The 13042-nt window shown below is 44.7% G+C and overlaps 1 protein-coding gene across 1 annotated transcript; it reads right to left on the reverse strand.

Annotated features, from left to right (window-relative positions):
- Positions 1–656: 656 nt before the first annotated feature.
- Positions 657–12469, reverse strand: LOC148526499 (olfactory receptor 6B1-like). The gene is made up of 3 exons (XM_088470158.1): positions 11548–12469; positions 5559–5576; positions 657–928 (listed from the first exon to the last, which is right to left on the reverse strand). Exons 1-3 carry the CDS (start codon positions 12467–12469, stop codon positions 657–659), a joined length of 1212 nt encoding a protein of 403 aa, XP_088326284.1.
- Between the last annotated feature and the right edge of the window lie 573 nt (positions 12470–13042).

Here is a 13042-nt window from a genome sequence, read left to right on the forward strand (position 1 = left end):
ACAGAGGGATTTTAGAAATGGGAAAAGATGGTGGGAGAGCAGGGAACTTGTCCTCAGAGAGGATGACAGTTTAGCAGCAAACTCTCACACATTTTAAACCCGCCCAAAAGTCTTGGAACATGCAAACCTGGATGTCTTTAGACTCAAAAATCTCTCATGACTTAAACTCTCTTTCAGATGATTTCCCATTTTGAATATAAATCTCGACCAATGTGAGAGTTTACTGCTAAACTCTCACATTTTCTAAACTCTCACCCTATTACATTTGGCCCAGGATGTTAGCCGGAAGGATAGAGGAGGAAGTTGAATGAGGCACATTTGGGTTTACAGATGGGTGATAAATTAAATATTTAAAATAGGAGTGCTTGAAAGATGGGGCAGTGAAAGAAAGAGGTGTAAGAATGAATTTGAAGTGGTGTGAGGGTTTTCCGCCCACTAGGGCACTTTAGCAGTGCAAGAATATTTTTGCAGCTTAAAGGTCAATTGTTAGTATTTGGACATGGCATCTTAATTGAGGGAAGATGTTACAGTGCAGTTGTAAAGGGAGACACTAGTTAAGGTATGTCAGGGCTGGTAATGTAAATAGGAATACTTCAAGTGAGGACGCAAATCGGGCACGTTTGAGGGCATTAGAATGACACTTAGTGAGCATAGATTTAGAAGGTTAGAGTGGTGAAGTAAGCAGTAAAAGGTTGAGGAAAGGAAATTGTGAATGGGGAGTTGGAAGAGTGAGTCAGAGATGATGCGGTAGAAGATGAGTTCAAGTAAGTGACCATTAAACTGGGTGGGATGCTGGAAGCCACAGCATCTGTGAGATTAAAAGGGATATTGAATTCAACCAGGAAGATGCTGGGATGTCTTAGGATAAGAAATGGGGGAACAAAGTTATCAAACATTTGGGAGACAAGACCAGGTGGAGTGTAGAATACTGTGATCAGAACAAGGACTGGGTAGAAAAAGTCTTACAGAGTGAACCTCAAAGATGGAGAAGGATATAGACTACTCAGAACTCAAAACCCAGGAAGTGTAGCAGGGCAAGAATAGAATATCCATGCCCCTGTCTTGTTAGCCTCCTGGTCTGGGAAGTTGAGGAAGGACACAGAGGGCCTGATTCAGACCCGGTCGCAAGCTCTGAGCACTCGCAACCGGGTTGATGGTGGCCCACAGCGCATGTGCATGATGGACCCGACTCCGTCGTGTGCATGCACGAGACCCGGCTAGCGACAGGCAATCTGTCGCTCCGGGTCTCGCACCAAAGGGGGCGAGCTGTCGATGTTGAGTGACAGCTCACCCCATTTGGTGGGCAGGCCAGGGGGGTGGCTGCCCAAATGGAGGCATTCCCGAGGGAATGCTTGCCATTTGGGGGTGGCCCCACTGATATCACGAGTGATGTCAGTGGAGAGCTTCCGGCTCTGTTAGAGCCAAAAGCTCTCTGGGGCTTGCGATGAATGAGACCCTACCACAAGCATCTCATTGCAAGCCCGATGGTTGCTATGGTCTTGTCCATCACGACCATCATCATGGCCGCTCGCTACAGCTGTGGGTGGTCACCCACAGCTATGTGAGCGGCCAGGAGGCCGGTCCAAAAAAGAAAAAAACACGCCCTGATTCTGAGCGAGCGCTCTTTCAGAGCGTCCGGCTCTGAATCAAGCCCAGAGTGTCAAAGAGGAGAGTTAAGTGTCAGTGATTTGTCTACCCCAGATGTCAGTCTAGATTGCAGTGCTGTGTGACGTTGCAGGAGTTACTAAAAATCTCTAATATCATGAAACAGATAATAAGGAGAAAATAAACCATGCATACTTTTAGTAAATGTATTTTAAAATTATATGTAATGATCGCATATACAACTGTAAGGTGTTACCTATTCACTGACTTTTTAGGCATATGTAAACCAGTTGTTTGACCATTTATATGCATCAGCGAACATAGGGGGGAATTCAATTAACGGTGAATCCGTTTGCCCGGCCGAAACTGCATGGATGCCACTTTTCTTTACGGCAGCGGGGTCTTGTGCATAGGGAAGCAAGCACTTCTGTGCAAATGGGTTATTTGGTCGGCCAGGCAAAGGTTGCAAGATGGGCTACCATTGCCGGAGTTTAAACAACGCGGCAACTGCAATTCGTATCCTTCGTCTGCATTTGAATTCCCCGCATTGTGTCTTAGTGGTTGAACATGACTTGAGGCAGAAGATTTATCAGCAGTAATCAGTAACATGATCTGCACTTGCACACCAAATGGAGCGCTCTAGGTATACAGTTGGTCTTACATGTATATGTCAACCAAGATAAACTTCTCTTACCAGAGTGCTCTATATTCTGAACTTGAACCTTTGCTTTGCGTGAAATCCACCAGCCATGACTTTTGCTGGGTCCTTAATCATTACTGTGCTTGATGTTTTTATACTGCCATGGGTGATCTTACTGCTGACACAGGTTTGGTTGACTTTACATTCTACTGCTTTCTTAATCTGTACACCTAAATCACCAGTAGCTGTGTGTAGAAGTCTTGTGGGCAATATAGTATCAATGATAACATCTAGCTCTGAGAGAAAAAGAGCTGCTAAAGTATCCTGGGTTATCAGTATACACAAAATAATTGATCACTTCAATTGGTGTTTAGTTCAACATATCTGTTACCTTTGAATATGCCAAGAAATAAACTAACACAATACTGTAAACATAAGACGCTCACAATCACTTAAATTTGTCACTCAGTCTAAGTCATTACCAGGATCTTCTGTTCTTCTCCAAAGCTGTAATCAGCACTGTGCAATGAGGTGTGTCTGTGTGTGTATGTTTGCATACATTTTAAGAAAAATTTGACATTTTCTAGAGATGGATGTTAAGAAAATCAAATCCATGTCCTAGAGAGCTTAAAGACCTGTTTCACAGCTGCATGCAATACACATGTAATGCAAATAATCACTTCAGTTGAGCCATTATTTTCAACTGCACATGAGAAAAAATTTTGGAAAACCCCTAGGAAGCATGTGTTTCACAGGGGATGTAGTCAGGAAGCTGGTGGTCGAAATGCCGACCGCCGCCTTCCCGACTGTGAAATCCCAGCATGGAACTAATGATAGGCATCTAAATACTGATGCCTATCATCAGCCCAATGACAAAATCCGGACGTCCGGCATATTGATCGTAGGTAAGACTTAGCTGCGGAAGAGGGGAGGGTTAAGATTAGGGACTCCCGGTGGGACTTAGGGTTAGGCACCCCCCTCCGGAGGGTTAGGTTTAGGCTTGGGGAAGAGGGGTTAGGGTCAGGCACCACCGGGGGAGGTTAGGTTCAGGCACTCTCCCGGGAGGGCTAGGTTTAGGTTTAGGGTGCGGGGAGGGGGTTAAGTTTAGGCACCCCTGGGGGGAGGTTAGGGTTAGGCACTAGGGGGGGAGGTTAGGGTTAGACACCCATAAGGGAGGTTTAGGGGGTAAAAGGGGAGGGTTCAGGGTGTTACTTACCTTAGTCGAGATCTTCAGTTCTCAGCCTTCCGGTGACAGTATTTCATCCCCCGGGCTTAGGTTCGGAGGTGATTCATACCAATTCTGTTCCACAGAGTGTATGCACAAAGGTGCTGTTGCAATCAGGACAGATGGTATCAGAAAGTTGGCAGTAAAGTGATGTGTATTTTTGGCAGTGACTGGGTGGTGGCTAGTAGTGCATGCAAAAATGGGCCGATCTGTGGGCATGTTACGGGCGTGTCAATACAAGCATCTGTGTTTCCAGATGCAGAGCTTCAAGTGTAAGAGGCTGTGGTCAGACAGAGACACTGCCTCTGCCAGGGCTTGTGCAATTTTTGATGGTGTGACCGATGGAGGCATAAAAGGATGCACCATTCTGTGTTATACAGTAGCATGCACAAACGCTAAAATTGGGTATCTCAGTCCTTACATATTTGGCTGCATGGATGTACACAAGGGAAGGAGTTTGTATGTCATTTGCATAAAGTTGCAGATGACTGACCGCCAATAGATGCTGCTACAGTATATTCGCTTTTATTTGAAACTCAGAATAAGGCTTAAATGTGCTGTCATGCATTATGAGGTGCATACATCTTTATACTAGGGGTGTGCACTGGCCACTTTTCGTGTTTTGGTTTTGGATCTGAATCTTTCTTCGTATTTTGGATCTGGATTGGTTTTGCCAAAACCACCCTTCCGTGTTTTGGGTTCTGGGTTTTGTGTTTTGGATCTGTATTTTTTTTTTTTAAATCACAGAATTTGTGGGTTTTTCTGCTCCTATGCTATTATTAACCTCAATAACCTTAATTTCCACTCATTTCCAGTCTATTCTGAACACCTCACAATAGTGTTTTTATGTCCAAAAGGTTGCACCGAGGTAGCTGGATGACTATGCTAAGCGATACGAGTGGGCGGTACAAACACGTGGCCCATCTAGGAGTGGCACTGCAGTGGCAGACAGGATGGCAGTTTGAAAAACTAGGCCCCAAACAGTACATAATGCAAATGCAAAGAAAACAAAGAGGTGCAAGATGGAATTGTCCTTGGGCCCTCCCACCCTTATGTTGAATAAACAGGACATGCACACTTTAACAAACCAATCATTTCAGCACCAGGGTCTGCCACACGGCTGTGGGTGAAATGATTGGTTCGTTTGGGCCCCCACAAAACAAGCTGGCAATTAATCTGTCCCTGCACAAACTGGCTCTACGGAGGCAAGTTGTCATCCTCATCCTCCTCATCCACCGATTCCTCACCCTCTTCAGTTTTGTGTACATCCTCATCCTCACAGAGTACTAATTCGTCCTCGCTGGAATCCACCACCAAAGGTCCCTCTCTACATTCTGGAGGCTGGTCTCCCTGGAAGAGTTGATAATTAATTTTGATGAACATCATCTTCTCCACATTTTGTAGAAGCAACCTCCTACGCCTTTCGCTGACAAGGTTCCCGGCTGCACTAAAACACTCTTTCGGAGTACACACTGGAGGGGGGCAACTCAGGTAAAATAGAGCCAGTTTGTACAGGGGCCTCCAAATTGCCTCTTTTTCCTGCCAGTACAGGTACAGACTGTCTGACATGCCTACTTGGATGCTGTCACCGATGTAATCCTCCACCATTCTGTCAATGGTGACAGTATCATATGCAGTGACAGTAGACATGTCAGAAATTGTTGCCAGGTCCTTCAGTCTGGACCAGATGTCCAAACTTGGTCCTGCCTGCCCTGCATCACCACCAGCGGGTTGCTTAGGATACCTAAGTTTTTTCCTGGCAGCCCCAGTTGCGGGAGAAAATGAAGAAGGAGCTGTTGACGTGTCACGTTCCGCTTCAGCTGACAGTGTTTTCACCAGCAGGTCTTTGCACCTCTGCAGGCTTGTGTCGGCCAGAAAGAGAGACACCACATAGGCTTTAAACCTAGGATCGAGCACGGTGGCCAAAATGTAGTGGTCTGATTTCAACAGATTGACCACCCTGGAATCCTGGCAAAGCGAATGAAGGGCTTCATCCACAAGTCCCACATTCCAAGCGGAGTCGCTCCGTCTTAGCTCCTCCTTCACTTTCTCCAGCTGCTTCTGCAAAAGCCTAATGAGGGGAATGACCTGACTCAAGCTGGCAGTGTCTGAACTGACTTCACGTGTGGCAAGTTCAAAGGGCTGGAGAACCTTGCACAACACGGAAATCATTCTCCACTGTGCTTGAGTCAGGTGCATTCCCCCTCCTTTGCCTATGTCATAGGTGGATGTATAGGCTTGAATGGCCTTTTGCTGCTCCTCCATCCTCTGAAGCATATAGAGGGTTGAGTTCCACCGCGTCACAACCTCTTGCTTCAGATGATGGCGGGGCAGGTTTAAGAGTGTTTGCTGGCGCTCCAGTCTTCGGCACGCAGTCGCTGAATGGCGAAAGTGGCCAGAAATTTTTCGGGCCACCCAAACCGTCTCCTGCACGCCCCTGTCGCTTTTCAGAAAATTCTGCACCACCAAGTTTATTGTGTGAGCAAAACATGGAACGTGCTGGAATTTGCCCAGATGTAATGCCCGCACAATATTGGTGGTGTTGTCAGATATCACAAATCCCCAGGAGAGTCTAAGTGGGGTAAGCCACTGGGCGATGATTTCCCTCAGTTTCTCTAAGAGGTTGTCGGCGGTGTGCCTCTTACTGAAACCGGTGATACACAGCGTAGCCTGCCTTGGAACGAGCTGGCGTTTCTGAGATGCTGCTACTGGTGACGCTGCTGCTGTTGCTGCGTAAGGTGATACATCTACCCAGTGGGTTGTCACAGTCATATAGTCCTTAGTCTGCCCTGTTCCACTTGTCCACATGTCCATGGTTAAGTGGACATTGGGTACAACGGCATTTTTCAGGACACTGAGGACACTTTTTCTGACGTTTCTGTACAGTCTCGGTATCGCCTGCCTAGTGAAGTGGAATCTAGACGGGATTTGGAACTACCTACATCAATTGTCTAAATCCCACTGCACTAATGGCGGATACTGGACGCACGTCTAACACCAACATAGCAGTCAAGGCCTCAGTTATACGTTTTGCTTCAGGATGACTGCTGTCGTACTTCATCCTCCACGCTAAGGACTGTTGGAGGGTCAATTGTTTAGTAAAAGTAGTGGTGTTCCTACTTCCTCTCTGGGATGATGAAGGAATCCCAGCAGCAGCAACTGCAGCAGTGGCAGCAGGAGGCGTAGCAATGCAGGATCCTCCGGAGGAATCCCGGATAGGAGAGTCAGTCATGCCAGTGACATGGCCTGCAGGACTACTTCCGATCCTGACTAAGGAGGAAATTGACGAGGAGGGAGTTGACGGTGTGGTTTGCAGGCGCTTGGATACAACAGGACAACGGGATTTAGGTGTCCCTGGACTGCTTACGGTCTTAGCCAAAGTTTCTGAACTTGACAGTAACCTTTTATGAATGCGCTGCAGGTGCCGTATAAGGGAGGATGTTCCTAGGTGGTTAACGTCCCTACCCCTACTTATTTCACCTTTACATATGGTACATATGGCAAGACAGTTGTTGTCCGGATTTGGATAGAAATATTGCCAGACCAAAGAGGTGGAATGTTTGGTCTTCTGCCCAGGCATGACCGTGATGGGCTTTTTCATCCCACGGACAACAACTGTCTCCCCTGGAGCCTGATTTAAACAAACCACATCACCATCAGAATCCTCCTCACCAACTTCCTCCTCAGCACCAGCTACACCAGTATCGTCATCCTGTTGTACTTCAACAGTGACATCTTCAATTTGCATATCAGCAAGTGGACTGTGGGTGCTCCTTTCAGCACTTGCAGGGGGCGTGCAAATGGTAGAAAGAGCCACCTCTTCCCGTCCAGTGCTGGGAAGGTCAGGCATCGCAACCACCACCACACTTGGACTCTCCTTGGGGATTTGTGATATCTTCTTAGAACGCACAGTTCTTTGCTGTGCTTTTGCCAGCTTAACTCATTTGATTTTTTTAGTGGGAGGAGGGCTTCCATAGTCATGTGAAGCTGAACCACTAGTCATGAACATAGGGAAAGACATTAGCCATTCCTCCGTGTCGTAAATGGCATATTGGCAAGTTTACGTTTCTCTTCAGATGATTTAAATGTTTTTTTCAAGGTCATTTTCCTGAACTTTGTCATTTGGGATTGTATGTGCCCTCTACAATGACATTGGGCATTGGCCTTGGCAGACGATGTTGATGGCATGTTATCGTCTATGCCATGACTAGTGACAGCAGCTTCAGCACTAGGAGGAAGTGGTTCTTGATCTTTCCCTATTTTATTTTTATCGGAGAAAGTTTGGTCCTCCATTTATGTTATATTGATATATACGTGCGGCTAAGGCGCACACAAACACAGAAAATAATTTTTTATTTTTGTTGGAGACTAGTGCACTTTGTGGGTTACACCACCCTTTAAGAAATGAGCCAGCCGGCCCTTTACTTATGGGACACAGGCGCACACTTGGCACTACTTTGTTGATGCACATGCGGCTACTGCGCACACAATTCACAAACACAAAAAAAATATTTTTTTTATTTTGTTTGGAGTGCCCTTTGGGGGTTACAGCACCCTTTAATGGACAAGCCAGCCAGCCTTTTACTTATGGGACACAGGCGCACGCTTGGCGCTGCTCCTTTGTTGATGCACGTGCAGCCACAGTGCACACAATTCACAAACACAGAAAAAAAAAATTATTTTGTTTGGAGTGCCCTTTGGGGGTTACAGCACCTTTTAGTGGTCAATACAGCTGGCCCTTTATTTATGGGACATAGGCGCACGCTTGGCACTACTTTGTTGATGCACGTGCGGCTTCTGCGCACACAATTCACAAACACAAAAAAAAATAAATTTTATTTTGTTTGGAGTGCCCTTTGGGGGTTACAGCACCCTTTAATGGACAAGCCAGCCAGCCTTTTACTTATGGGACACAGGCGCATGCTTGGCACTACTTTGTTGATGCACGTGCGGCTACAGTGCACACAATTCACAAACACAAAAAAATATATTTTTTTATTTTGTTTGGAGTGCCCTTTGGGGGTACAGCACCTTTTAGTGGTCAATACAGCTGGCCCTTTATTTATGGGACATAGGCGCACGCTTGGCACTACTTTGTTGATGCACGTGCGGCTACTGCACACACAATTCACAAACACAAAAAAATATTTTTTTTTATTTTGTTTGGAGTGCCCTTTGGGGGTTACAGCACCTTTTAGTGGTCAATACAGCTGGCCCTTTATTTATGGGACACAGGCGCACGCTTGGCACTACTTTGTTGATGCACGTGCGGCTACTGCACACACAATTCACAAACACAAAAAAAATATTTTTTTATTTTGTTTGGAGTGCCCTTTGGGGATTACAGCACCCTTTAACGGACAAGCCAGCCGGCCTTTTACTTATGGGACACAGGCGCACGCTTGGCGCTGCTCCTTTGTTGATGCACGTGCAGCCACAGTGCACACAATTCACAAACACAGAAAAAATATATATTTTTTTGCACTTGGGGGGAGCACCCCTGATGGACAGAGCACCCCCTGGACAACACTACAGCACCCCTTTAGGACTGGGACACTGCACAGGACTTTGGAGTGGACACAGCCCCTATGGACAACTGACTGCACAACACAGTCCTGCCAGCCCCTATGGACTTTAAAGGAGTGGACACAGCTCCTATGGACAACAGCAGCACAGCGCAGCACAGCACAACACTACACTACACTACACTACACTACACAGCCCAGCCAGCCCTAACTCCCACCCTCCCTCTTCACTGTCCACAGCCGAGTGAGAAAATGGCACCGACGCGGGTACCTTATATAGGATCCAAAACCCGCGAGACCCTGGAAGACGTTTTGCCTCGATTTCAGATCCGAGTCAGGCGGGAAAAGTCGAGCCTGACTCGGATCGGCCTCGGATCAGGGGGGCTCGGGGGGGTTCGGATTTCAAAAATCCGAACCCGCTCACCCCTACTTTATACTGTACTCATGTGTTTGATTGTGGAGCTTGGCATAGATACATTCCAAACCCCAAAGGTGAATATTCAACTTACACAACCAGTTGAAAAATAATAGTTGAGCACTGGAGTAATATAACATTGCAATATTCATTCTAACATTGATAGACAAAAATAGAACTGTTATACACAGCACAAGATACACATGATATAAAAATTATGTTCTCAGTGTACCCTGTGAGGCCACATACCCTAATCAAGAAACTCCCAAGAATTATTTTTGAGATCCTGGGAAAACCCTAACTGTATTTGTACTGCAGATATTTAGCTAGTAGCGCTGCGGCTCAATCAACATGTCTGTTCAAATGCAGTATATATTGGTGTAGGAATGGATTCTATTTGTGCTCTATTAACATTATGGGCCTGACACAACTGCATTGTGTGAATGGAAGTAAGTGTGATATTTGCTTGTATGCAAAGTTGCATATATCCATGCTGTCACCCTGACCACCCTCCATCCACTTGCTGAAGTAGCAGTCATTAATATATCATAATTTCACCAGCTCTATCACTGGTGCAAGGGATCTGCCTGAAATCAGACGAAACTTTGCATACAATCAATTCTGCATAGTCCACAGTTCTGCCTACACAACTAAAACACTAATGGTGCATACACACGGTACAACTTGTACAACCAAAGATATCAATGACAGAGGGCCTGATTCAGACCCGGACGCTATTTGCGGACGGTCGTTCCAAAAAAGGGGCCGTCTATTTAAATTGAGCGCTCGCTCTTTGCGGTTCGTTGATGCCTCTATGTCTGAGCGAGCGAACGAAAAATGCGCTCGCTATTTTGTTAAGTCGCCCCTTTGCCGTTCACATCACACGTCATCTCCGGTATTCATTAGATTAATCGGGTACATCGAAAGGCATCTGAACTGCTTGCAGTGCTTGTGGTAGCTTTTTCTTACCGCTATCACTGCGAGCAGTTCAGGCTAAAAGACAACCAAGTGACGTGGTCGATGATGCTCCTTTACTAATTATGCACTCCCATTAAATGCCCTTTTAACCGTTTGGCACGCCTGCGTTCGGATCTCCACTCCCCCGTTTTCAAGCACCTTTCCCTGTTACCACCCACAAATGGTACATTCTGTCAATCAAATTAGCAGCCCCTCGCTGTTTTGCGAGCGCACGATTTCCGACCGCAATGACTGGTTGGCGCATGCACATTACGACCCATACACATGCGCAGTTGTGCAAACATCGCTGAGAGCGAACGAGCGGCCGCTTACAACCGGCTCTGAATCAGGCCCTGATTTCTCTCCAACTTTCTGTAGTGCAGGGCAAACGATTTTGGTTGTACACACTGATAGATATCTATTGTAGATATTTCAGTGAAGCCATGTCTTTACATGTAAATCTTTTCAAAATCGTCAAAGTTGGCCTGCATGTACGGTCGAGCATAGATATCGTTTTTGTTCATGCGGGAACGCGCATCGCTGGTCGTTGTGAGGTTGGTGACTGCTAAAAAGTGAACGATATGAACGATAATGATATGAACGATATCGTTATCATCATTCAAATCGCTCATAAAAGTCGTACCGTGTGTATGCACCATAAGTCTATGTTCCGCCCAATTACACCCATTCAGCCGATAGTGTAGACGCAACTGAATTACTTACTACTTGAAATCACTTAGGGGTATATTTACTAAAGTGCACGTTTTTAGAATTGGAGATGTTGCCCATAGAAACCAATCAGATTCTACTTACCATTTATCTAGCACCTTCTATAGTTGCTAAAATTTGGTTGCTATGGGTAACATCTCCACTTCTAAAAACCCGCACTTTAGTAAATATACCCCTTACTCACATATGCTATGCTATTTACAAAAATGAGTTGCTTTCAACTCTGAGTCTGCTCCTCTGTCTGCACTATTGAGTAGGGAATAATCTGAGCATAACAAGGGTTATCATTGTTGTTGTGATATGGAAGTAGCTTGTTAGTGAATATGCAAATAATTAATTTGAGTTTGCAGATATTTGCTACAATTGTAACAATAAGGTTCTCATTTGTGCATCTAATAAGTGTGAGTATGTCAGACAGTGACTACCACTTAAATTTCTTAATTTTTAATATATAACAATTTCCATATGATCTCTTGAACTTCTTTGTTCCTTAGACAATAAATCATTGGGTTGAGTAAAGGTGTTATTACTGTATAGATAACTGATACTAGCTTATTATAATCAACAGACCTAGCCCTGCTTGGCCTGGCATACATGAATAGAGTGGCTGCATAGAATATAATAACCACAGTCAAATGAGATGTGCAAGTGGAAAAGGCCTTCCTACGCCCACTGGATGTTGGTATACAGAAAATGGTGGCCAGAATGCAAGCGTAAGATATAAAAGTAAGCAACAAAGGGACAAGAAGAATTATTAAGGCAAGTATAAAGTCAACAAGTTCAGCCAACCTCATGTCAGTACAGGCAAGATTAAGTATGGGAGATATGTCACAGTAGAAGTGATTTATAACACCAGAATGACAAAATGTTACTCGGGAAATGTAGTAAACTTTAATCATTGATATAATGAATCCACTAAGCCAGGACCCTAAAGCTAAGAGGACACAGAAATTCCAGTTCATGATGTTGACATACTGCAAGGGATTGCAAATAGCCACATAACGATCAAAGGCCATAACGGTCAGCAAGACACACTCTGTACATACCAACGCAATGAAGAAATAAAGTTGCAACATACATGCATTGTACGAGATTTCTCTGCTTTCCATTACAAATATGGCAAGTAGTTTAGGCACAATGACAGTGACATACCATGATTCTATGAAGGCCAAATGCCCCAAAAAGAAGTACATTGGTTTGTGCAGTTTGGGACTAATCCAGGTTATTATAATGATAAGAAAGTTTTCCACAATGGTTGAAAGATAAATGAAGAGGAAAATTATGAATAGCAGGATTTGAATTGAGCGAGAAGTTGGGAATCCTAATAGGGTAAAGCTACTGATTCTACTGGTAAAGTTGGAGCGTTCTTCCATCCTGAAAGAGAGCTCCTATCATTTTAGAAACAACAATCAGTCTTGCATGCTAGAAAACTATGCAATTACAATTTTGATACTTGTAATTTTTGATATTTAACAGATTTCCTGTTTGAATCATCTGTTCTATATTCAAGTGACAGCAAATGTAAATATATTTTAGTTTTTAGTATTTTAGTTATCTAAATGTGGATTTCTTTTTTTCTGAAGATCCACTATCCAGAAAATTCTGAAAACTAGAAATAATAAAAATTGTGAACAGCTAATGCAAATTAGTGGTTGTAAGGTGTAATATTCTAATTGATATTAAGGTCAGGATATCTGCACTCCAGACCCTGTTCCTCATGCTCTAGGCTAGAGGTATTCAGCATGCGGACCTCCAACTGCTGTGGAACTACACATTCCAGCATGCCCTGCCACACTTTTAATATGCCCTAATAGTAAAACTGTGACAGGAGATGATGGAATGTGTAGTTCCACAGCAGCTAGAAGACTGTATGTTGAATACCCCTGCTCTAGGCTATAGTCTCTATGGTATAACTCTCCTAACAGTCTGTCCCAAATGTGGTAATT

This window comes from Taudactylus pleione, unplaced genomic scaffold (assembly GCF_031769625.1).
Source record: "Taudactylus pleione unplaced genomic scaffold, aTauple2 ptg000095l, whole genome shotgun sequence".
Classification (NCBI taxonomy): domain Eukaryota; kingdom Metazoa; phylum Chordata; class Amphibia; order Anura; family Myobatrachidae; genus Taudactylus; species Taudactylus pleione.

Excerpts from the sequence above, each read along its gene's own strand:
- LOC148526499 (XM_088470158.1), bottom strand. The coding sequence starts at position 12,469 with ATGGAAGAACGCTCCAACTTTACCAGTAGAATCAGTAGCTTTACCCTA.